The sequence below is a fragment of the Mandrillus leucophaeus genome, unplaced genomic scaffold (genome assembly GCF_000951045.1).
Source record: "Mandrillus leucophaeus isolate KB7577 unplaced genomic scaffold, Mleu.le_1.0 Scaffold539, whole genome shotgun sequence".
NCBI classification, from domain to species: Eukaryota; Metazoa; Chordata; class Mammalia; order Primates; family Cercopithecidae; genus Mandrillus; species Mandrillus leucophaeus.
In genome coordinates, this window is record NW_012105797.1 from 1,916,279 (window position 1) to 1,943,014 (window position 26,736).

General features: G+C 33.2%; 1 protein-coding gene across 1 annotated transcript in view; it reads left to right on the top strand.

Moving 5' to 3' along the window:
* Positions 1 to 26,736, top strand: part of LOC105551939 (low-density lipoprotein receptor-related protein 1B-like) — a 411,008-nt gene that overhangs the window by 261,276 nt on the left and 122,996 nt on the right. Inside the window, exons 10-13 of the mRNA XM_011997389.1 lie at positions 2,578 to 2,758; positions 6,816 to 7,035; positions 8,924 to 9,113; positions 17,498 to 17,620. Of these exons, the coding sequence (XP_011852779.1) occupies positions 2,578 to 2,758; positions 6,816 to 7,035; positions 8,924 to 9,113; positions 17,498 to 17,620 (714 nt within the window). The remainder of the gene's footprint in view (positions 1 to 2,577; positions 2,759 to 6,815; positions 7,036 to 8,923; positions 9,114 to 17,497; positions 17,621 to 26,736) is intronic.

Sequence of the window (26,736 nt, forward strand, 5' to 3'; positions counted from 1 at the left end):
AAATATCAAACGTACATAAGACTGGTGTTCTATATGTATAACTTCTCGATCTAATTTATAAGTTAATTTAAAGCAGAGATCAAATAATGTGGAAGCAGAATGCTTCCCTTATCAATGTATATTTGTTGAGAAAGGAAGTAATTGATTGTTCAAGCTTTGTTCTGCATGAGAGAAATTCCTCCTTGCCCTATTAAAGATAACCTAAAAAGATTCCCAATTTGCTCATAGATCTTTTCATACATTTTCTTATTTTAAAATTTTTATTCATTGTCATTCTCCCTATAATAGAAAAATAAATCAAAGCACAAACAGAAAACAACCTTAGAAAATACTCTAGGCTAATTCCTTTATTACTATCTTAATACAGTAGATATCTTGCTTAAGAAAAGATTATACGACAGAGCGAGACTCCGTCTCAAAAATAATAATAATAATAATAAAAAGAAAAGATTATACAGAAATTATAGTGATATTATTACAGGAATAATAATCATTATATTTATGTATTATTTAGTATGTGCCAACCATTATTTTAAGAATATCACATATATTTATTTATAGACTATTTTTAGTCAAAGTTAGTCACTGGTAAAAATGCAAGAAAATACAGAAAAAAGCATTTTAAAGGCAAAAAACATAAGATATATTCCTATCAAGTAGTATCCTTAAAGAAAGGAGACAGAAGAGATATAAAATATTTTTTAATCCTCATAGGTTAATAAAAACTAACATGAACTGAGAAGTTACTGTATTCCAGGAAATATACTAAATGTTTACATGCAGTAGCTATTAATAGTTTGTCCTTTGTAATCACCCTATAAGGTAGGTACTATTATAATCTTCACTTTCCTGATGCATCACTGAGTTTGCTTACCCAAGTGTCAGAAACAAAAATTTCATCCATACAGCATTGTAACTGCTTCATATGAAAAAAAAAATAAATCTCTAGTCATATATTAAAAGGAAAAGTTTCAAAAATAAGAGGGTTATCCAGCATGAAGACTTTTTTATACTGGAACAGATTTCAAATGTAATTCAATTTTTGAAAACCAACTAAGATAGAAATCAGCTATAGACTATAATAAATAGAAAAGAGTAAATAACTACTCTCGTTCCATTATGCAAGAATAGGAAAGTGCTCAGGAAAATTAAGCGGCAATAAGTAAAGACGAAATTAAACTTCTTTTTCTAAGCACAGGCACAATTAACCTATGAAAATTACTCATATTGGATAGTAATGAAGCAGATAACTTAGTGAAATTGGGAACATATCTGATTCACTATAATGGGATTTTCAGTTAGATCAGATCACATTTTGTATCAGTCATTCTGAATCATGACACATGTTGATTAGCAATAAGGGTTACAAGGGAAAATTGTACGTTTTGTCCTGAGCCAGAAAGACTATGATTAAACAACATGATAATCTTAAATATCCTTTGTGTCTGCATACAGGGAAATGTGATATAGATTTCCTTGTAGTGTGTGAATACACAGCTCCTTCTCTAACATATACTACCTATTGCTTTTGTCCAGTAAATTCCAGTTCTGTAACTCATGCCAAAAAGGAAAAGAGGAAGTCGGTGTAGACTCCCATGGTTTTGAGAGAAAAGAAGGAGTTCATAGCAATTTTTCCTGCAATAGGAGAATGGAATTGTCGTTGTAATGTTGTAGGCTGAAGTGTGGTTTACAAAATGACAAAAAGCAACAACAGGATGCTACAGAAAGTTACCCTAGGAACTGTGCTGTTTTGAGCGTTTCCACACTGTGGGTCATAAGGCTTGGATTTTTATCCAATTGCTACGCCTTCATGAACGATAATAGACTATAAGTAACTGCCTTCACTTTGAAGTTTTTGTTACCCCCCTTTATAAAATAAAGGGTTTGCATTAGGTGAACTCCTAGGATTATTATTTGTCTGTTACATTTGAATTATCATTGCCTGTATCTCACATAATCTTGTAATAGTATTCTTTGTAAGGTAAGTCTAAAATAGAAGTATTTCAGCGATTCCTTGCGATTCACTGTGGACGCAGTTCTGGGATGAAAGCCTGTCCTGGGCTTTCATACTTGTGCTCCTGCTGAAACTGTTCATCCTTGGGCAAGAGGACATTCATATTATTTGGATTACTCAGATTACATATTACAAGTTTGAACACGCTGACACAGTACTAGTAGATTTTTCTTCAGAACAGTCTATGTTGCTGAATTTGTCACTTATATTCAAGCTTTTTCACTCCTATCACTTACATGTTCCATTTTTCTGCAGATCACTGAATTACAATAAATTGAGGTTCAATTAAAATCTGAGTTAATGACCATGATTAATTTGTTAACATTATGTACAATTGAGAGAGGGCCTATTATTCACATAAAAAGACATTCAAAATAAAATTGAAAAGTATTCTGTAAAATAGTGACATTTGCAAAAATTACACCATAAAGATTTCATGGATCAGAGTTCATTCCTTTTTGAACTAAAGTTTTTATTAGGTAGAATATTAGTAGTGAACACTAATTTTACTGTAATTGTAAAAGCAGTTTCTTTCTTGTTTTTGCTTTTATGTATATATATAGATCTGGATAATGTAGAGGGCATTGCTGTGGACTGGATTGGAAATAATCTTTACTGGACCAACGATGGCCATAGGAAAACCATTAATGTGGCCAGGCTGGAAAAAGCTTCTCAGAGTCGGAAGACTCTTTTAGAGGGTGAAATGTCTCATCCCAGAGGAATTGTGGTGGATCCAATTAATGGGTATGAAACATTTGACTAGCTTTATATAAGAAAAATGATAGTAGATAAATGTATTTCTTACATAGTTAATAGTAGTCAGTTTTATTTTAATTCATATGTATAGCTGAAATTCCACACAAATGGTCTTAATTGATAAGTTACACATTTAATGGTTTTTCTGTCGTAGAGAATGTACTAAATAAACATGTCAGAATACACTGACCTGAAATAGATTACTGCACAAAGATATATTACTTGATTTATTAAAATTAGCACTATAATTCTGTATTTTGAGCAGCCAACACCAAGATAAATAATCAATTCGATTAGACAATCAATTCTATATTTTAAAGGCAATTGAAATTTAGTGTATTCAAAAAATAGCAAAAGTTTTTATACATTTCCTGCAGGTCAGGCATTTTATTAAATGGGTTACTATGACCCTATTTTGCAACCCTCACAATAATCCTCTGAATGAATTGCTATTCTTATCCCTCTTTTATAAAGTTGAAAATGATAACTGCCTTGCCAAACACCATTCAGTTAATAAAAGACTGGGTATACATTTATTCCCAGGGAGCCTGTCTCTATGACTTGACTCTTAGCCACTAACCTTCACTGCTTTTCATTAGTCTAGGGTGATAATCACACAATTTTAGATACCACCATAATTTCCATATAGAGACATTATTTTCTAGTATGTATTACTTGTTTTACAATGAAATATTTAGTCCAATTCTTGGCAATATGTTTTCTTTAGATTTTTATTCAGTGCTATTACCTGAATGCAAAACTGTACCTATAGAAATATCAAAGAAGATGGAAATTTTAATAGTATTTTATAACTTAAAAAATGTTATTTATTGAATATTTTACATGTATAGTTTTTTGGAGTGTTTTCCTTCCATGGCTTACATATTATTGTTTCAAGACATCAAAAAATAGATTTTCTTTACATTTTACTGCACATATACAAAAAAATATGTATTGTATAGGAGGCATGTGACTCCCTTATAAACTGAGATCACCAAATTGCAGTTCCTAGAGTTGTTTGTGTTGAGAGAGCTCCACACACAACCAGAGTGCTTCTTCGTAGGGAGTGAGTGAACTCATTGTAAGTGTTTTCATAGGGCATAATTATAAAGTAATATTGGTGATTTTATGTTTGGATTATATAATCGTCTGTTAAATCAGTCTTAGTTTTTAAAGAGAGTATTTATTCCACACCGTCCAAATCTATATGAAGAAATTTCTTAATTTTAAATTTCTGTCTTAAAACAGAAATTAAACAGAAATTAAAGAAATTTCTGTCTTAAAACAGTATCTTCTTCCTCACTATTCTGTTAGAGAAAATGTTTTCTGATAGAGCTAAAGGGTCTTTTTTGTGCCCAAGAGATGACATAAATGTGGAAGTCATATAAACATATAATTTAGAAGAAAATTTAGAGCCCATTAGCTCCAGCTCTCTCATCAAATTTAGAAATCCTCTTCAACATCTTCCAAGTTTATAGGCATCCAAATTATGTTAGAAACCTGTAGCATCTACGTACTTCAAACTATTTGAAGGCAATTCTGATTAATAGAGTATTTTTTTCATTGAGACAATATCTGCATCCCTGTATTGTCTTCCTACCAACTGTCCCTATATACAAGGAATAAGTGCAATAAATATTATTTAAAACTAGACAGTGTTATTCATAAACAGAGGAAAGAGCTTATTTTGACTCATCTCCACAAAGGCTGGGGATAGTCTTCATCAGATAATTACATTCGAACAGGGCTTGAAATAGAAAGTAGAATTTTTCTTGCTGTATTAGCAGGCCAGATTAACCTATGTTTTATGTGAAGAATACTCAGAGTTCCACCTAGAAAAAATACTTGTATTAGTTCCTGCCTATTTTATAGGTTATATTTCTATTTTGTGTGTTTAAGAATTCTCATCATTTGGTATTGATTGCAAAGCTTTCATATTATTTTTTATTCTTATTTTTATTTTTTTGAGACAGGATCTCATTCTGTTACCCAGGCTGGAGTGCAGTGGTATAATCTTGGCTCACGACAGCCTTGATAGCCTGGGCTCAAGTGATCAAAAAATTCTCCCACCTCAGCTTTGAGACTAGTTGGAATTACAGGCACAAGCTACCATGCCTGGCTACTTTTTGTATTTTTTTGTAGAGATGAGGTTTTGCCATGTTGCTCAGATAGGTCTCAAACTCCTGGGTTCAAGTAATTCACCTGCCTCAACCTCCCAAAGTGCTGGGATTACACACATGAGCCATGGTGCCTGGCCCACAATATACATTTAAGCATATATATATATACACACACACACACATATATATATGTATGTATGTATATATAACCTCTCTCAGATTGGCATTACTTAGAAAAATAATTTTCTTGTATTTTGTTTAAATAAAAATAATTTTAAGTGATGGGTCAGTTGGTGAACAATTTCTTTTTTCAAATAGTTAAAGAATATGCAGTATATTTAGAATATCCAGATTTATTTCGTGTGTGCGTGTGTGTGTGTGTGCGTGTGCACACACAGGCACATGTATGTGTGATTTGGGTCACAGAAAAAATGTATTGCCATGATCAAAAATAGAAGCTGTAGGGTAAGATAACTGCAATATTAATAAGTCATAAATTAGCAAAAGTAAAACTGCATTGATCAACTTTATATAAAAATATTTCAGGAAAATATCAATAGAGATGAAAAGATTGCATGCTTCGCCTTTGTATAGTTCATTTATATAGCTGATGTCAAGTAGTTATACCTAACTAACATAGAATTAGAGCAAACAGAATGACTATCCTTTTTGTTACTAAGTTGTCCTAATTCAAAAATCACTTTAAGGAAGTACAAGACACAAGATATAAATATTTCCGTGTTTATTTCTAGGATTAATACAATTCAACAGTCTCAGTATACTTCCTTGGGTCTGAAAAGGCATATCAACATAATTGGAAACCGTTAAGAGAATTTAAAAAGAGCTTAATTGGTTTGAAATAATGGGTAATGTGTTCATCCTCAGTTTTCCCAAGTCAGCCAGTTTAGATCACAGTAGGATTTTTCGTCATGGTGACAGACTTTTTCCAAATGCACTTAGAAATTCTTAGGGTCTACAAAATGGGGGAGGCAGGGGATCTAATAAGGGTATTTCAAGGGTCAGCAGCTTAGAAAAAATTTGAGACTTTATAAAGTTGTATATGAGATGACTGGATTAAACCTACACTTTAATTAATGAACTCAAGAACTTTCACATGACCCTAAAACAACCCATGTGGTGGGTTTTAACCTCATTCATGAGGGAATTGGAACATTCATTCAAGGCCCCCTCTCCTACTGTTAGAGCTTATACAAAAGATTTGTTTTTAAAGGCAGATGCTTTTGTTTGAGATAGAAATTAAAGCTCAAAATCTCAAGGTCAGTCAACTTGCTATTACTAAACTTATGTGCAGATAAATCATCTTCTCTAGATTTTGGGGTAATAATAAGCAGCAATAAAACATAGATTATTTGCATCAGGAAGACAAATCAGACCTAGCCAAACAAACTCAGTATGACTACGCCCTTTAGAACAAAGGCAGTTCAATTACCTGTCTTAAAAAATAATAATTCATCTGAGATTAACTAAAGTCTGGAGTAGATCATTAACTGTGCCATGGATTCTCATGTCAGTCAATCTGCTTTTTAAATATGTAATTGATGATATACTTTTTGAGGTGGACAACATTTAAAATAGTAATGACCCAGAAAATCATTTCCTATACTTGGTATCAACACCTCCCAAAAATAGCTATTTGGCACTTACTGTCAGGTTCATTAATGCGTGAAGCCAGTAAGTGCGATAGTGGTGGCAGTTGGCTTTTCTGTAATAAGTGTAAATGCACAGTTCTACCAAACAAATCTTTGCTTTCCTTAAAACTTCACAGCTGCCCCCTCTTTGACAGATAAACACTTAGATAGGAGGACAAATCAGAATGAAACTAGAATTTATGAAACTGTGAAATCTGAGGAAGTGTCTATACTGTGGTTGGTTGTAATAACACATATGCATTTTTAATGTCTTAGTTGGATGTATTGGACAGACTGGGAGGAAGATGAAATAGATGACAGCGTGGGAAGGATTGAGAAGGCCTGGATGGATGGATTCAATCGGCAGATTTTTGTGACTTCAAAGATGCTGTGGCCAAATGGTTTAACTCTGGACTTTCACACCAACACATTATACTGGTGTGATGCCTATTACGATCATATTGAAAAAGTGTTTTTGAATGGAACTCACAGGAAGGTAAAAGACAAATGCTGCTGTTTTTAACCCACAGGCTTCTTTTTTTCACAGAGCCTTGTTGTGTTGTGTTAAAAATACTTTCAAGTTTATTTTTACTCCTCTGAGGTGGCTGCCAATGGTCTCCATGGGGCGGCTGAAGGGGGCTGAGCATTAAGGAGTGCAGCTGGCACTTGCCTCTGGGAGATCAGGCCCAGCTCACAGTGGTGTGCCAGGATTTGTGGGATTTTTAAAAGCAGCTCTCAGGATATCAGAGCTGTTTTAAAATGCAGTTTTTCTGCATTATTGATGAGTTTTCTACAACCAAGCAACCCCACTCTATTAAAATGTGTTCAATATCTTCAGCTGAAGTTTAACATTATGTATGATGAGGAAGTAATTACATTGTATTTAATTGAATAAGTAACTTGGTGACATTGAAACTTAAACACATAGTAGGAATGAGCCGAACTTCAAGTTTATTGGTATGAATAGGTATCAGTTTCCTCTTGTTTTTTTTGCTAGAGTAACTGCAAAATGATTTTGAAATTCTTAGGTAAAATTGAAGATGATGCAATTGGCTGTGAGACAGAGGCATAGCTGACAAAACAGAACCTCTATATTTCATGTTTTGGTTACCTAATTACACATAACACTAATAACTGACTTTATGAGTTAAATAATAGTAAAAGGGAATGTTAGAAATGACCAAAACACTTCCTTTAAGTTGTATTTCTTTTCTTTTTGGAAAGAAAAACTACATATTTGGCTAAGCCTACTCATTATGGATTCTGTTTTAGAAAGAAATACTAATCAATCAATGTTGATTGACTCTAACAATACTGTAAATACTTTCTTCAAATAAGTACAATTGGTTGGCATTTAACCTAATGTCACATACTTAACAGGTGCTAGATAAATCTTTATGCTTTCTTAGAAGATGTTGGTATGTAAACAATAAACATAATACTTTCATGGCCAGCATATTTTAGCTTATGAAAAGGTGAAAAAAATTAAGAAACCATGGCAATTATTCAATATATGATAATTTGGTAAGAATAATTCAGTTAAAAGGAGCGAAATTTAAATTTTTGACCCTAAATTATTTAGATAATTTTCTTAATTCTCTAATATTAAGTGAATACAAAATCTTTTTCGTCTTGTATTCAATATATTTTTATTTGTGGTGAAAGGTGAAAAAGTATTATTATTGAGGTATAATTTATTCCGCTTCTACAATCCTTCATGTGAAACTGGACTTAAAGTTTTATCACATGATTCTTCCATTTAAGGAACAACAAAACAATATAACTAGAATGTAAGTGAATACATTAACATAATCAGAATTTAATTTGCCAGTGAATTTTTATCTATTTACTAAGAATAAATGCGTCTGTGTTTAAAATTAAAATCTTTACCGCCTTTTCTGTCAGATCCAAGATTTCTTAAATTTGCATTGGCCCAATTAAAGTAAGAGGATTATTTTTACTCCCAATGCTGTTTGAACATCTTCTATCTGTTGGTTACTGGATGAGCAATGTTGTAATACACATGATTATTCAGATTGCTTTCTATCCCAGGATATGATACTGAAATATCATAAGCAAAAGAAACAGAAATGAGAGTAGGGAAAAGTCATTTTAATATTTGCATTCTTAACCATATTTTTTGTGCCATAGATGAAATAATTTACATGGATAAAATATAGATGGTTTCCTTCAAATAGCATGCCCTAAAACAAACAAAAAAATATGCTCACATTGTGAAATCCATTTTTCAAATCTATCAGAGAAAATGAGTTAAGATATTAGATTATTATCTGTTATACTTATTGAGTATCACTTTCTCTAAATATCTGGTTATGTTTCTAAAGTCAAGTTCTGATTTTTCACAATGTGTTTATATTTTACAGGTTGTTTACAGTGGGAGAGAGCTGAACCACCCTTTTGGACTGTCGCATCATGGAAATTATGTGTTCTGGACAGATTATATGAATGGTTCCATTTTTCAACTCGACTTGATAACGAGTGAGGTGACATTGCTGAGGCATGAAAGACCACCCCTATTTGGGCTTCAGATTTATGATCCACGAAAGCAACAAGGTATTAAAAAACAAATAAAAATGCTTTTGAGATTCACATATAATAATACTTCGCAGTAGTTTTAAAAAGTTTATCTTGACAGCATTGCTACAGTTTTATGAAAAAAGATGTCAAATTTGCTCCAAAGTCAATCAAATCAGACTTTGTTATCATAGAAATTTACTTTTTGTTGTTCTGAATAGCCTGAGTGATTATCCCTGGGAATTCTCTATAAGTGAGGTTTAAGGTTTTCTCCAAGTGTTTCCTTTTCTTCATGTGATTTTCATTGAAGAAAGCTGTGTTAGTTATTTAAAGTAAAACAATTATCTTAATGTTTTTAAAGAGTAAGAATGGTTAAATGTGAGAACTTCCTTAGTTTGAAAAGAAAACTATTGAAAATTGAAGATGCATTATACAAGAAAAATGTTATTTTAAGAAGTATCTTAGTATGTTTATCTGATTAGTTTCAGTGCAATTTAAGGAACACATAATTATTTTAGATGACACAAAAGTAAAACCATCTATCACAATATTTGTGTCTTCTTAAAATCAGATAATATGTTTTATTTGTGTGAGTTATTAATACTTATTAGGACATCTGCACATAGCATTACTCAGAATTTAGGTACTGAAAAAAGAAAACAGTTTAGTACATTATGTGGTAGGTTTTTTGTGAGTCTAAATAATCATTTTGCATTTTTTTAATAGGGATATCCTTGTAAAAATTTAATGAACATGCAGTTCAGTACATTTAAGATGAATAAATTATATTATGAATTTCCTAACACATATGCTATCAATAGGAAATTATCTAGCAACAGAGTGTTTTAAGATACTTCAGCTAGAAAAGTGATCCTAGAGCAATAAAGCTTCAGTTTTTTCCCATTGTATTAACATTGCTTCAGTGGAATACAAATGCAATTGTATAAAATAATGGAAATGTATAAATGAGAAATATCAATAGCTGATAAAAGATAAAATTATCTTTTAAAAGAATAAAACTAAAATTATGTGGATGGCACAAGCCATAGCTATGGACAAGAAATGAGGAATGGAAATAATTGCCTGGATAGATTAAAAAGTAATATTTTGCTATATTCATATAAACCCTGCACCCCCACCACACTGCCATAGTTTGCCTACACTGAACAAGAGCCCAGGATATGAATAGAAACAATCCTTTTCATATTGTGAAAGATCTGTTTTTCAGGATTATACTTCTCTCTCACTTCACAGTCCAATCAATATACAGTCACATTTTCCATTTCCCTTCTCTTTAGAATTGTTCCTCTTGAATGTCATTGCTGAATTTCCCTCACCAAAGTCCATAACATTTTTACCATCTTCAGTTTCTTAAAGCTTCCAGTTGCTTTAGTGAGTTGTTTAACTAAATGCAACACATGTAGTGAAAAATGCCCTGGGCTTAGATCTGGGTCCTAACAACTTCTCCTTTCAAAACTTTGGACTCATGATGAAAGATTTAACAAAAATAAGAAATACCTTCTCCATAACATTTCCATGATGGTTAAATAGCTATTTGTTATTGAAAAGCAAAACTTCCATAGCACTGTGCCTGACAAACAAATTATGATACGTAACTTGCCTAATAATTTCTCTAATAAAAGGCATTTGTTTTTAAAGTGACGTTTTAAATAAATATTCAATGGAATAGTGCAGCATAATAATATACAATGAAGTACATAACTCTGATAGATAATATTTTTGGTGTTCTGAAAGGTGCCATTGATGTATAATAGTACAGTGTTATTCCTTAGATGGAAAATGGTCTTTTAAAAGTGTTTTTCCCCATTTTAATTGACAGGACATTAAAATAAAAACTGAGCTCTAATTACTAAATTCTTTTTCAATTTTTATTGTAGAAACTATAATGTTTTGTCTTACTGAGTGAACCTACTGAGACTAATTGATTGATAATTTTTATTAACTTAGTTGAATTAATCAATTGATTTTAGTTTTCTACCACTTCTTCATATAGCTAAGGATTACCTAGTACTTAACTATATGTTTGATCAAGCAATACAATATGGAAAGGATTCCTGGTTAATACTGTTAACTCTCTCAAGGGACATTGATATTAGATAATCTACTTGAGTTCTAAATTTTTAGTGTCGTTTACTACATTGATCAAAGTAGCTGAATTATAAAGCAAAATATATTCAGATGTCCAGATGTGGGCAGTTTGTCTTACTATAATTTTCTCCCAATGGTGTTACTCTTTACATCTTTTGAACATCAGATATTAATAAATATTTGAAAATAGATGATCCATGTCCCATAAATGTTGGTTTCATATTGTCCTGTTAGACTGTTTTTCTTTTTTCCCCTATGGATAAAATTTAGCAATTGAATAGAAAACCAAATCTCTAAGTAGTACATATCTCCTTTTCTTAATGGAATAAAAGAAACTAATCTTATATAACCTTAGAGTCTCTCTCTCTCTCTCTCTCTCTGAGAGAGTACAAACTATATGACTTTATTTATATATAGTATATATAAACTATATATATTTATATATAGTTTTTGTACGTATGAATAGATAGTATTAATACACACATACACACACACACACACACACTCCACCTGACAAGAATATCATGAAAAATATTTGGGAATGCTAATAATGAGATATCTAAATATTTTAGACTCATTGTCAGAACATTAGTCAACTAATCAGATGCCCCCTTACTCCTCACATTAGAAGAGACTTGTCAACAGCCAGGCACAGTGGCTAACACCTGTAATCCCAGCACTTTGGCAGGCTGAGGTGGGTGGATTACCTGAGGTCAGGAGTTTGAGACCAGCCTGAACAGCATGGTGAAACCCCATCACTACTAAAAATACAAAAATTAGCCAGGGGCAGTGGTGGGAGCCTGTAATCCTAGCTACTCGGGAAGCTGTGGCAGGAGAATGACTTGAATTTGGGAGGCTGAGGTTGCATTGAGCCGAAAATGTGCCAACGCACTGCAGCCTGGGTGACAGAGCAAAACTCTGTCTAGAACAAAAAAGACTTGTCAAGTTACTTGGAATATACCAGCGAATTTCAGGAAGGTAGATATAAATACATAACATACTAAACAGAAAGGTACCTCTAGGAAAGAATTCTTAAGTAATTCTTAGGGATTTAGTGTCAGGATGTTTTTCTCAGATACTACTGTCATTTCTTCTGGTAAAATTTATAAGCTTTCCTTTTTCATTAACATTAGATATCTGGAACAAGTTTTTAAAGCTCTCTTCTGCTATTCCTCACATAAAGAGCAGCAATTGTGTAAAATAATAGTCTTTCATTTTCATTTTCCAGGTTCAAAAGCACACTTTGATTTTTTGTACATTGTGGGGAATGAGATAATCAAAACTAAGTAATATTTTAATAAGGGTTGATTAAATGTATCCTATTATTTTATGACAAATAGAATATATTTATTAACTAAGAAATAGCTGTAACTATTAAAACTGGGAAGTGGATTAAGCATTGTTATTTAATTGTCACAACATATATCTAAAATAGATACTATTGATTTATATTTTATGTATGAAAAACCCAAGGATCAGACAGACGTAGCCATTGGCCCTCAAGAAACAGAGTGAGCCAGGGATTAAACTGAGATTCAGATTCAGATTCATTTGACCAGAAAGTATTTTTCTGTGTTTAATTTGTGTGGCCAATTTAATTTCCAAAATTATATATCTTCTATACTTTTAGATAGAAGAAAAGGAATGTGAATCTTCTTTGGTCATTATAATTTTATCACTGATGAGTTTTATATTCAAATGTATATTTTTAATATAAAACTTCCCTTGACTGCTTTTATAGATCCAGGATTTAGAGATTTTAGGTTATACAGTACTAATATAAGAGACACAGCAGTTTTTATTTAATGTATGACATATTTATTAATCACATTATTTTATAGGTTTAATAAAAACCTTTCGATTTGGTGATGGGACCATCATCACAAAATTTTTCTTTCTTTTTAAATCTCTCATTTTTGAGATATTCACAAAAAAACCCAAAAAAACAAAATTTAAGGAGTCTCTTAATATAGTTATACACACACACTTATGTAAGTGGCTTCAGAGCAAGTCAAATATAAACACAGTCTTCAATGAGCATCTGATTTTGAAAGAAAGAAAAAGTAAGAAACATTTAATCCTTGCCTCAGATTGATTGACATCGTTCAAAATCAATTCTTCTGAAATTATACTAGATTAAATGCATAATTCATCTGGCCTTGGGATCTCACTCTCTTAGCCTTTATCTAACCTTTGGAATACATGAGATATCTACTGCCCCTTCTAAACTACAAGCTCGAATATCCCTACATTAGTTAGGAAAAAAAAGAGAGAATCTCCATAGTTTTACATATTTTATATTAACTTCAGAGATTTCTCACTTTGCCTATGATAAGACATTGAGAAGTCAAGAGTCCAGGACATACATAGAAAACAAGTTTTCTTTATTCAATTTTCAAGAAAATTCAGATTAAAGAAAGCCTGAAACAATGGAATTCCTTTGTGCTGGTTTTTATATTCTCTCATTTGCTCAAAAAAAGATACTTTATTAACAAAAGCTAAACTGCTAATGTCTAAAAACATTAAGATGTTAATATAGGCTTGTGAAATGTTTTCACATATTATTTGTGTCTTTACTACCATTCTTTGGAAGTTCTATCTATCCACAAACTTATACCTGTGCCTGCACTCCAAATGATTGTTCTTGTCATTCAAACTACTAACAAAAAGTTGCATTCACCACTTATTTATTTAACTAATGTTTATCAAACACACTCTATGCCGTGCACTATTTGTAAGGTGGAGAATAATTTTGCTTCTGGAAGATACAAGATTGGGGAAAAAAAAGACAAAGTTTTTGATGAAGCCAAACATCCATCTTCAACTAGATATTGAAAACTATTCTTCATTTGCATTCCTTGCATCTTTGATTTTTAAAAACTATCTGCTTCCTAAAAGTAACAGACTTTTGTTGGTTTTGGTATATTTAGTATGTCTTTTCTGATCTAATTTTATTTTAATATATATAAATAAGTTAGTGTTTGAGAACACAATTTTAGAGAAAGTCTTATTTCTAATTATTTATAAATAAACATAATCATAATGATTATCTAGAAATAAATGATAATTAATAAGAATTATTTCCTATTTCTACATATTGGAAGAGTCATTTAGTTGCTCAGATATTCAGTTTTCCTACCTGTAAATGAGAAAAAACCTTCCTTGTAATTTTATTTTAAAAATTGAATAAAATATAATATATATGTAAAGTAACTAGCTCTGGGATTGATTCTAATTTTTCATTAACAACAGCTATTAATATGTTAATGATTTTAATTAATATATAGGTCCGTGTTTGAAAAGTAGTCATTAAAACATATTTTAAAGAGGATATTTTTACATAAAATATTTTTCTAGTTCTCGGAACTTCAAAAAATACTATCATATGAGCTCTGTCTGGAACATATTAATGAAATTCAAAAATATGTTGGGTCACTATTAAAATAAAAAAGATCTAAGCCCTTCAGAGGAGAGATACGTAATTATTCAAATTAATTTAGATTTTGGATTTCTATTATGAGAGAACAAATAACCAATTCCTCTCTCTTAATATGTAGTATTAACAGAAAATAAATATATTTCAAAGTTTGAATAATGCTAATTTATTTTTAAGTACTTAAATTTCATATTCATTTAGAATGGTATGAGGCACACCACTGAATTAAAGAATATGTTTAGCATATAATTTCAACATTTCAATATGTTGTCAGTAATTCCTTATTTCCTACTGCTTAAATTCTTTATATATTTCTCAAAATATATTGAATTAATTCTAATTTTCCAGAATCTGAATGCTCCTAAAATATTAAATATACTATTTCATCCTGTACAGAATGTGTACAACATAGAATAACTATTCATTCTATGAAGCATTGCATTTTTATTCCATGATCGTGGAATAAACATGACCTGATCTGGAAGCTGCTTAAAGCATTTATGCATTTCCTATTAAAAAAAACTCTGTATTAGGCTTAATTACCCTCTGAGTTCAGCAATTGATACTGTAGCATGAATTATTAGCTTTCTTGGCTTTCATATGTATTTTTAAATTTGTTATAAACACAGTGAATTAAATTTATTTTTCAAGATAATGAAACGAGAATATACTTTAGGTCATTTTTTCTGATCAGTGGGCACTCAATGATAACCTGTGGTAATGTATTGAATATTTATTGCATGAAGGAGCATTTTAGAGTTTTTTTCTCACGTCTTATTATCCTCCACATAGCACATCCAACCTCTGAGGCTCACAGTATTACAACCTAGTCTGTCACTTTAATCACACTGCTGGTATTTGCACTTTAATCATTTTATTCTCTTATTGTATGGCTCTAGGTAATTAAAAGCTCGCTATTTTTAATGTTTCAGTGAAATCTTCTGATATAATCCAAATGTTATTTATTGATACTTTGAACAAACTGCAACATAGAGTAATGTGACCCTGCGATTATATTACCGATTGTATTGCTAGTGTTGCGTTCTCTTTAAAGTTTGACACATTTATAGGTAAGTATAGTCATATGTGGCATAGAGATGGTTCAGTCAATGATGGACTGCACGTATGGTGATGGTCCTATAAGGTAATGGTAATGTATTTTTACTGTACCTTGTGTATGTTCAGATACAGAAATGCTATTATCATTGTGTTATAATTGTTCACAGTATTCAGTACCATAACATGTTGTGTACAGGTCTGTAGCCCAGAAGCAATATTTGATATACAGGTATACAATTTTTTAGCACTGTGTTTGAAAAGTAGTCACTTAAACATGTTTTAAAGATGACATTTTTACATAAAATATTTTTCTAGCTAACTTTATTTTTATTTATTTATTCATTTATTTTGAGACGGAATCTGGCTCTGTTGCCCAGGCTGGAGTGCAGTGGCGCGATCTGGGCTCACTGCAAGCTCTGCCTCCTGGGTTCACGCCATTCTCCTGCCTCGGCCTCCGGAGTAGTTGGGACTACAGGTGCCCACCACCACGCCCAGCTAATTTTTTGTATTTTTAGTAGAGATGGGGTTTCACCGTGTTAGCCAGGATGGTCTCGATCTCCTGACCTCGTGATCCGCCTGCCTCGGCCTCCCAAAGTGCTGGGATTACAGGCGTGAGCCACCGCACCCGACCATCTAGCTAACATTTTTTTAGCATCATGTAGTCTAGGTGCGCAGCAGGCTCTACTATCTAGGTTTGTGTAAGCATGCTCTATGATGTTGGCACAATGATGTGATTACACATTTCTTAATATGTATACCCATCGTTAAGTGATGCACAAGTGTAAATACACTTTCTTCCTTTCCTTTCCAACCTGTAAGATGAATTGGCAATCTAAATTGTATTTATTTGTACCAACACCTTTACAATTGTTCAAGGATACAACATTACAGCTAGATAGCAGGAATAAGTTCCAAGGTTCTACACCACTGTGGGATGATTATAGTTAATGATGATATATAGTTTCAAATACTTGGAAGGTGGATATTGAATGTTCCCAACACAAAGAAATAAGAAATGTTTGAGATTATGGATATGCCAATTACCCTGATCTGATTACTATACATTATGTTTACTGAAATATCACTATGACTATGAACAATTATTACTTGTTGATTTAAACATAATTACTCAATTTTATCTGAGAGTCTGCAAGGGTGCCTGACATAGGTTCGTGAATAGCACCTCTGTGAATTTCCTCTCATGCCTGCTTAATTGATGTCTATCGTATACCTCATTCGTGCCTCTGCTCGTTAGATCCACCGGGAGAACACTTTCACCCTTGTGAACTGGACATTCACCTTATACCAGCAAGGCTGCTCATTTTTGAGTCTTCACAGATGTCCTGTGATTCCTGGAGTCCTCAATACACGGACTTTGTGGTGTATACTGCACAAGAGAAAAGAATACCCCACCCTTGCTCCCACACTCATTTGCTTTCTGTTTCCTGGGGCTCCAAAACCACATTCTGAGAGCTGGTGGTCTACTTTCCAAAGAACTCAGACCTGAATACAATAGGCCTAATCTGGAAAACGATCCGAGACAAACACCATTCTGTTCTTTCTCTTTCCTCACCTAGTACCTAACTTCACTCAGACCTCTATCTCCTCCAATTAATGAGAAACGTATCCTTATCTACCAATGCATCACATATTTTCAAACATTAATGAATTTAGTTATGATTTGGCAGAAATCCTGACTATATTGCTAAATATATAATATACATAGCACATATATGTGTATGTAATTACATCTATGTTCACCTCCTGGAAAGAAAGTGAATCAGAGTTCTCTGACACATTTGTTTTCCTCCTCTTGCAGGTGACAATATGTGTCGAGTAAATAATGGGGGCTGTAGTACGCTTTGCTTGGCTATCCCAGGAGGCCGGGTGTGTGCTTGTGCTGATAATCAACTTTTGGATGAAAATGGGACAACTTGCACATGTAAGTTCTTTGCATGTTACCCTTATTGTTTATTGGGCTCTTTCTGGATACTAGAAGCAGAAGAGACTAAAGGAATTAAAATGAGACTTGGAACGAGAAATTCAGATCATTACTTAGATATAATTCTTTTTAGACTATAAATTATTAACTGATTAATTTCGAATATACAGAGGAATATTGACAATGATAATATTTTGTGGAGTTCACTGCTATGTGTGATTTAGTAAAAAATGTAAATAAGTATATGCCACAGAAGCGTAAGAGAACTTTAAGCAGTTGCAACTAAACATACATTGTCGTTGATTAGACAGATGGTATGTTGACACACAACATAGATCTACAATGACTTTAAATGGCTTCCTGATTCAGTTATCTACATTAAGTGGTGAAGAGCAAGGAGGGAGGCAAAAAGACTTGTAAGGAATTTACAGACTATTCAAATAGTGAATTAACTGGATTGATTGATCTGTGTTAAAGGCAATTTTATTAACTTTTGCTGACATTTTTCAATTTACTGCATCTTATTATTCTGATATGACTTTTGAAATTTCTTCTTTCTACCCCATATGGTGTCCCTTAAGCACAGTAACACCAGCAATGCTATGTGTGTGTTGAAAACTATGTAACATTTTGAGAATGATTTAATCTTGAGTTGTGTGTTAGAGTTCTCCAGAAAAACAGAACTAATAGGATGTATATAATACATAGAGAGATTATTGTAAGGAATGGTCTTGTTTAATTATAAAAACCGATGAGTCTTAAGATCTGCAGATGGCAAGCTGGAAATCCACAAGAGCCCATGGTGTGCATCTAGTCCAAATGTCAGCAGGCTTCAGACCCAGGAAGTGCTGATGGTTCAGTTTATGTCCAAAGGCAGGAAGAAACCGATGTCCCAGTTCAAACAATCAGGCAGGTGAAGTTTATTTTGCCTGTGTCAGGTTTGGCCTTTTTGTTCCACTCTGGCCAACCGATTAGAGTGAGTTCATCCACACGACTGAGGGAAGTCTACTTCACTCACTTTACTAATTCAAGTGTTAATCTCATCCAAAGCACACTAACAGACAGACCTAGGATAATGTGTGATGAAACATCTGGGCACCCCGTGTCCCAGTCAAGTTGGCATATAAAATTAACCATCACAAATTGCTGAATAAACATTTCATGTATTTATTTTATCATTTATAATGATTGTCTCTTGTGAGACAGGAAGAATAAGTGTAAAAAAAAGAACTTCAGTTTATCGATAACATCTTATCTCTTCTGATGTAGAAAAGATATATTTTTAAAAGGATATTTAGGATTTAAGACATATAAGAAAATATCTTAAAAATAAAAGAATCCATTTATAATGCCAGTATTCAGAAATAAACCTCTAAGAAATCTTAATACAGTTTCTTTTTTTTTTTTTTTTTTTTTAGACGGAGTCTCGCTATGCTCCCAGGCTGGAGTGCAGTGGCGCGATCTCGGCTCACTGCAAGCTCCGCCTCCCGGGTTCACGCCATTCTCCCGCCTCAGCCTCCCAACCAGCTGAGACTACAGGCGCCCGCCACCACGCCCGGCTAGTTTTTTGTATTTTTAGTAGAGACGGGGTTTCACCATGTTAACCAGCATGGTCTCGATCTCCTGACCTCGTGATCCACCCGCCTCGGCCTCCCAAAGTGCTGGGATAGTGATATATCACTGGGATTTATTTTTACTACTAATGATAATAATTGTAGGTAAGATTGAGTGAATGTTTACACTAGTATGGATGTGGCATTTTGCAAAACAGTTTGTGATTTTTGTTAGTCTTTACAAAAACTATGTAAGGAAGATACTATTACTATCTGCATTAGTCCATTTTTATACTGCTGATAAAGACATACCCAAGACTGGGCAATTTACAAAAGAAACAGGTTTAATGGACTTACATAGTTCAGGAGACCTCACAATCATGATGGAAGGCAAGGAGGAGCAAGTCATATCTTACATGGATGGTGGCAGGCAAGAGAAGAGAGCTTGTGCAGGGAAATCCTGTTTTTAAAATCATCAGATCTCATGAGTCTTATTCACTATCATGAGAACAGCATGAGAAAGATCTGCCCCCATAATTCAATCACCTCCCACTGGATTCTTCCCGCATGTGGGAATTGTGGGAGTTACAATTCAAAATGAGATTTGGATGGGGACACAGCAAAACCATATCACCATCTCATTTTATAATGTACAATTTAGACTTATAAGCTAATTACCTTGCAAGTTTACATAATTAGCAAGAAGAACATTTGGAATTTAGATCCCAAATTCTGTCATTTTTACTTAATATGAGCATAAGCATCTGATCATGTAACCAAATATCTTTGTAAACATAATTTTTAATGACTGCCTTTCAAACCATTTATTTTCTTTTTAGTTGACATTTGGTATTTATGATGCATTGTTATAGGTAATTGTCTGTTTCTGTTACCATTTATGGCTTTTTATGTATTTTACCATATAGTTTATGTCTTTTAGACATAACAATTGGACACTGTTACATCTTCTTTGGGCATTTGGAATAATACCCTCAGTTTTAAATTATTTTATTATTATTTTGAGTTCCAACTACTGGACATGAGAACTTTGGTTTCTTTTCTACTACTTTTCTCATCTTCTTCACTTTCACTTATTATAAAATTAGCATATCTGACCAAGAATATGATTTTGAATTACCAAAAAATAAGTCCTTTTTCATAAAAATATTTTTGACATTTATATTTAGTTTGTTAATCAATTTTACAATATTTTTAGGCCTAGATCAGCGTTTCACTACTTGTATTGCTTAGTACTTAAAATTTTAGCACTCTATTGTTCATTTATTCATTTCACTGGTGTGTAGGATAGATGGAATATATCTTGAAATAACTTCTTCAAGAAGACTATGTAGAATACAGTGGACCATCTGTACTGAACACTTACACTTTCCTTCCTGTAATTATTTCCTAAAAAATATAATTTGGAACCTATTTACATAGTATTTGCGTTGCATTAGGTATTATAAGTAATCTAAAAATGATTTAAAGTGTATAAAGGGATATGTGTAGGTCATATGTAAACACTGCACTATTTTATGTAAAGGATGTGAGTATCCATGGATTTTGGTATTTACAGGGGATCCTGGAATCAATTCCCCCTGGATATTGAGGGATGACTGTATATATTGTTGAGTTCCAAATATGCCTCCTTTGCCTTTTTATGTAAACAGCATTTATTCTGAGTATTAATTCTTGGTTGAGCAAAATCTCCCTTTAAAATTCTACAAGTTTGTACCTATTGTATTCTATAATTACATACTTCAGAATACAAATATGAATTTTACCTTTCTAGTAAGGTTTTTTTTTTTCTTCTTTAATAATGAAACTTTGTAAATTGCCTGTTAAGTTGATTTCTGTGGAAGATAGTTCTCAGAGGTAAACTTTCTCTGAGTCACCAGGTGATTGTTTCCGTTTCTCTATTCTGTGGTATTATTTTTTAATTCTTATTTTATTGTTTATCATCAGAAAAGAAAGAAACCTATCAAGATCCACAGTTTGCCAGCAGGCAGGGATTAAGCATGACTTTGAGCAACTTAAAGTCTGCCAAGTTGGCTGCTAGGCTGAATCTTATCTTAGTTATTGGGAGAAAAGATATGGTTTATGTGTACATTTGCTAGTTTAATTTTTCAGTTTCTGCCAAGGAGTCTTTTAAAATTGTTTTCCTGGCATAGAATGAAATTTTCTGCTAGCCCAATTGAATGACTCTTACATTTTGAAAAGATGAAATGTACATGCATGCACACACACACACACACACACACACACACGCACACACGAAGTAGCTTTCAGGGACTTCTACGAGGTCTCATCATGCCTTTGCTCCGCCCATAAACTTCCTCTTAAAGATGGGAGGTAGCACAAAAAGTGCTCTTATTTTGGTAGAAATAAAAGCAAAGGAGATATATATATATATACACACACACACACACACACACATATATACACACACACACACAGACTATATATAGTGTGTATATACATATATAGTTATATACAGGCTATAAGGTCTGTAGATATAACTGTATACAGACCTTACAGTCTGTGCTACAGGAGCAAAGGATCTCTCTGTCTACCTAAAGATGGACAGGCTTGTTCAATTTCCAGTGGCATAACTTAGAAGGACTCATGAATGAATTTTTAAATCTAGTTATATTGGCCCTGTAAAAAGTGAAAATTCCCTTATGATAATGTCAGTAAAATGATCAAGAGGTCAAACTCTCAGAGATATGGTAAGTTTTTATTCTTGCTCTTTATCATTGTAATAAGTTACGGGGGGGGGGGGGACTTGCATTCATCAGGTACTAATATTTGCATAGTATTTTGAGGTTAAAATTTTCTACTTAGGTTTTTAATTTCAATTATGTGGATCATAATTAGTGGATCATTGGCCTTCAAATTATATTTCCTATTTAGTTTCATTCTTATGCTCCATTAAAAATGTATGGGTTACTTTTAAGTGAACACATCTATATTGATATAGATATAGGAAAGATATCGATAGATTGATGAATAAATGAAAAAAACAGCATTGTAGACTACAGGGAAAAGAAAAAATGAGAGGAAAAACACTATCTGTATAAAAGTGAGCTGGGACAAGCAGAAGTAAAAACAAAAAGAATTGTCACTAAAAAAAATCTAGGAAGTAAAATCCTGCAAAGATTTTATCATGACTTAAATGAATTGTTATGATTTATATCAATTTCCTATTTCCATGTACATTCTGTGGCTGTAAAGAAAATGAAAGATGAGTTACAGATCAGTTCTCTGTGAGTTTAAAGCTTGCTCCTTTGGCCCACAGTGCAAGTGGAATGTAGGAATCAAGGCTCATTGGGGTATACACTGACCCTTAATCTAGTCTCTAGTCCCTGAGGAGGGAAGCCTGTGGAACCTCCACCTGTACTTGTAATAGACACATCTAAAGCCCTCCTATGCCATATTTTGGGTATCACCAAGTCAATGGCAAATGCTTCTCCTCACATCCACTTAAGACCCTGAGACTGAAAAATTGTCTTAATTGCTCACTTTTATACTTCACTGACTATTGCACCTCATAGTTACATCTGGTCTTTTGATCAAGCTTGTGCTTTATGTTTATTTTAACAAAGTTCACCTGTGTTTAAATATCATGGTGGGAGAGGACACACAGAGTTATCTGCTTGGGTACTGTACTATATTAGAAATGGCCCTGTCTGGCTAAGTGTGGTGGCTCACACCTGTAATCCCAACACTCCGAGAGTGGGAAGTATGCTTGAATCCAGGCATTCAAGACCAGCTTGGGGAACATAGTAAGACCTTGTCTCTTGAAAAAAAGAGAAAAAAATTAGCCAGGCATGGTGGTGCATGCTTGTAGACCCAACTACTCAGGAGGATGAGGCAGGGGCTCTCTTGAGCCTAGGAAGTTGAGGCTGCAGTGAGATGTGATTGTATGTGCCACTGCTCTCCAGCCTAGGTGACAGAACAAGACCCATCTTGAAAATAAATAAATAAGTAACTAAGTAAATGTTCCTGTCACCTTCTCCAGATCCACGAATGAGTTTTCAGTATTGCTTTTCCTCAGCAGTGATTATCAGTCCCTCCTTTTTTTATCTCTGACCTTTCATCCTTATTCTGTCTTATGTAATTGCTTCCTTGCCAAAACTGCCAAACCAAAAACAACAAAACATGTTCAGTAGTTTCTTGAAAGTCACAGATACAAATATCTTAAAAGAATTCTAGCTGAGCACATGCTTCAGTAGCACTTGAAATGATTCAGATTGATGCTTAACTATGGAAAAAAACAACAAACAGAGGTGAGTATTTATGTCTAAGTAACCCAGGCTACCACTGCATATCTCGGTGTAAATAGAAATTAAATGACTTTGGCTTGTAAGAAAATACTATATACAACATTGTTTACAAAGCTGATGTTAGAAAATCTGTTATCAGAGTACACATGTGATTTTATGCCTGGTGAAAGTTAGAGAAATTTTTTTCTGAGGCTGTTGGTCTCATTTTCTAATATCTATAATTCATAGATGAGGTAACCCCAATGCAATAAAAGGGAAAGGAGAGAAGAGAATTTTTTCTATACTCATTGCACTAAACAATGTTACATCAACAAAAAATAAGTTCTTATTTGAGATTCTGTAGTTGCATTTGGCTGTTAAAAATTCTGCTATATCTTCTCATATAGCCTGCAACTTGCCTAGGTTCCCTTCAGATGTATTAGGAAATATTAAGGGGAATAATATAATAACTCATTTCATGCAAAGAAAGAACATAAAGTATGTTTATAGAAATTATTTCAGTTCCTTTTTATTTAATTGTAAAGGTTTTTCAAAGATATGTTAGCCTTAGTTTGCATATGAAAAAATTAAACTGCAGACAACTGCAAATGGAATTCATGGTTGCTGAGTACAGTAGTTCATAGTAAATATCAGTATGCCACTAACCTCTTATTAGTGTTGATTCTTCTGGATGTCTGATTTAGTTCAGGCTAGGTTATAGTCATGTGAACTAGAATTATCTGGATTAACTGTGTAATCTGAGTCAAACAAGCAAAACAAAGTTGCAGCCATTGTGACATGATCTTCCTGGTTTCAGTCATCCTTGTTAAACTGACGTCAAATGAACAAAAACCCACTGGCAAATGTTCAAGCTGGGCTAAACACCAATGACTCTTTCTCAATGAACTTGTAACACAAGGCTATGCCGGAAAAGACATGTACCCAACAGAAAAATATTGACATGCTACATGATTGATTAAGGATGAATTCTAATGCCTTGCTTGGAAGGAATCCGAAAGGAGAGTAGGATGGACTCTTTGTCTTTTTGAATCTTGTCTGTCACGGTCAAATCCTCTCACAACTAGAAATGATGTTGGGTGTAGCATATTAACTTGGAACTTACTACCCCTGAGAAGGTGTGTAAAGCTAAGTGATCAATTACCAAGCAAACTTTGTATTTCTCTTGACATGTTTGTGAGAAAAAAAATCACAACACAGAATATTAATAAACAAGGACATGAACAATCCCAAAAAGTAAGTTAGATTCCAAAGACGGTGAGTCACTATTAGCAACAACAACATCAAAAATCTCCAGCAAGATTATTTTGTCTAAAGTAAAGAAACAGTAATTCTTTTAATTCTTCTTTAGTGGCCTAAAAATAAGACAGAATTTTTCAATGTGCCTTTCTCCAAGCAGAGCAACTTGAACATTGCAGAAACATTGGTTATCCAAGGGACAGCATTACACAATTATGTGTCAATGGTACTCTGTGACCTTTATCCCCTTCTGGAGCTCCAGATATATTCCTCTGTCAAGAAACAGAGCTTCTCTATAGTGAACCATTTATCTGCTTGGCTGTGACAAGTCTTATGTTCTAGGATATATGCAGTCTAATCTGTAGTAAAAAGTTTAAGGCAGTAAAAAGTTTAGAAGCCCATCCAGATGAATATTTATGGCCCTCTGTGTATGGGAACCACAGAAGATTATGTACCACTTAGGTTGGCTGCTCAGAAGACCACTCTATCTAATGAAAGGTCATGCTGCTATAATCTAAAGGAGAAAAATCTAAACCTATAACAGCATTTTTCACACAGTCTTCGGGTATAGGCAAGCTTATATAAAGAGATCCAGCAAACCACAACTTCAAGTTTTCTTTTTGGTTCTTTTCTCTCTCCCTGCTCAAATAAAGAGGCAATAAGAGATTCTGGACTCCTAAAATGAAGAAATAAACAAAAATATTTTGCAATATTAGATAAGTAGAAACAATAGAAAGACATTTTATTTTATTTTTTGTCCCAGGACAAATATTATTATGACTGAGTTATAATTCTGATGCAGTTGACAGCAATGCATCAATTGAGGGAAAAATTAATTTAGAATAGATCACCACACTGTGTTTGAAAAGAGAAAAAGCAAAGTCAGAAGCATCAGCTCTTGTTCATGCACACCACAGGTTATTAAACTAAGGTCAGGAATATGCCTTGAGTCCAGAAGCTGAGCTGAGTTCCCAATCTCAGATAATCCAAACTAAAATAAATAAATAAATAAAAGTTTTTTAACAGTATTTCCTACTTCCCATCATTATGACCTGGACGTTAACTCCAGCCGGTTTTTGCCAAAGACAAATAATTCTGGAATGCATATTTTCTTTTGTAGTGCCTTGGAGACTCATGCATAAGCCTTCTGATTTCATTATTCTCACAGCAGGTACCACAAGATGTGTGAGAACTAATAGTTCCATGACAAGTATACAATGATTCATGTTATTTTACTTTTGATCCTGGTTAAATTATAGGATTATTTATTACTTTGTCAATTTCTTATTGGTGAGATCATACTGTAGAATTTTTGCTAGAAATGGTTCTGGCAGTAGAATTACAGGTTTTGTATCAGTTTTCAAATACATAGTTGAAAGCACAACTCTGAAGTAAAGTGTTCAATTCCAGCACTTGTTAATATACTAAAAGTAATTTTTGGCTGTGTTGAAACACCCAAGTGCTATATAGATTCGGTCACATTATACATTGGAACAAAATAATGTATATGGATTTTTATACATTCACCATTTTGAGTGTAGTTGGAACTTTGTCTCTCTTCTTTCTGTCTACATATCCCTCTGTCTTTGTGTTTTATCTTTTTGTCTTTGTGTTTTATCTTTTTGTCTTTTGCAACTTTATCCATGTCCTTGGGTGATAAAAGAAGAGAATTAACTGCTTAGCCAGTTGAAGGGCTGTGGTTTTCCTGAAGGATTTATACAGCCCCCACGAGTAGAATCTCTCACTACAATAATGCCAATCTCTGTTAATTCCAGTAATCAGCCAACAAACAATTTTGAGCATAAACTCTACACCCTGTTCTGTTCTAGGTATTGTTCCTTTCTGTATGTGAAATTATTCTTTCTACATTCAAGAAGCTCCTCAAGTGGAGACATCATAATTTGTTAAAATTAATTATAAAACAAATGTTTTGTAGAGACTTTTTCAAGGTAGACAAAGAATACCAATCTTATGTAAGTTGGTAGATTTCCTTGCTGTCGCCTGGGGTTCAATGATAAATGACATTGCCATCTAGTGTCAC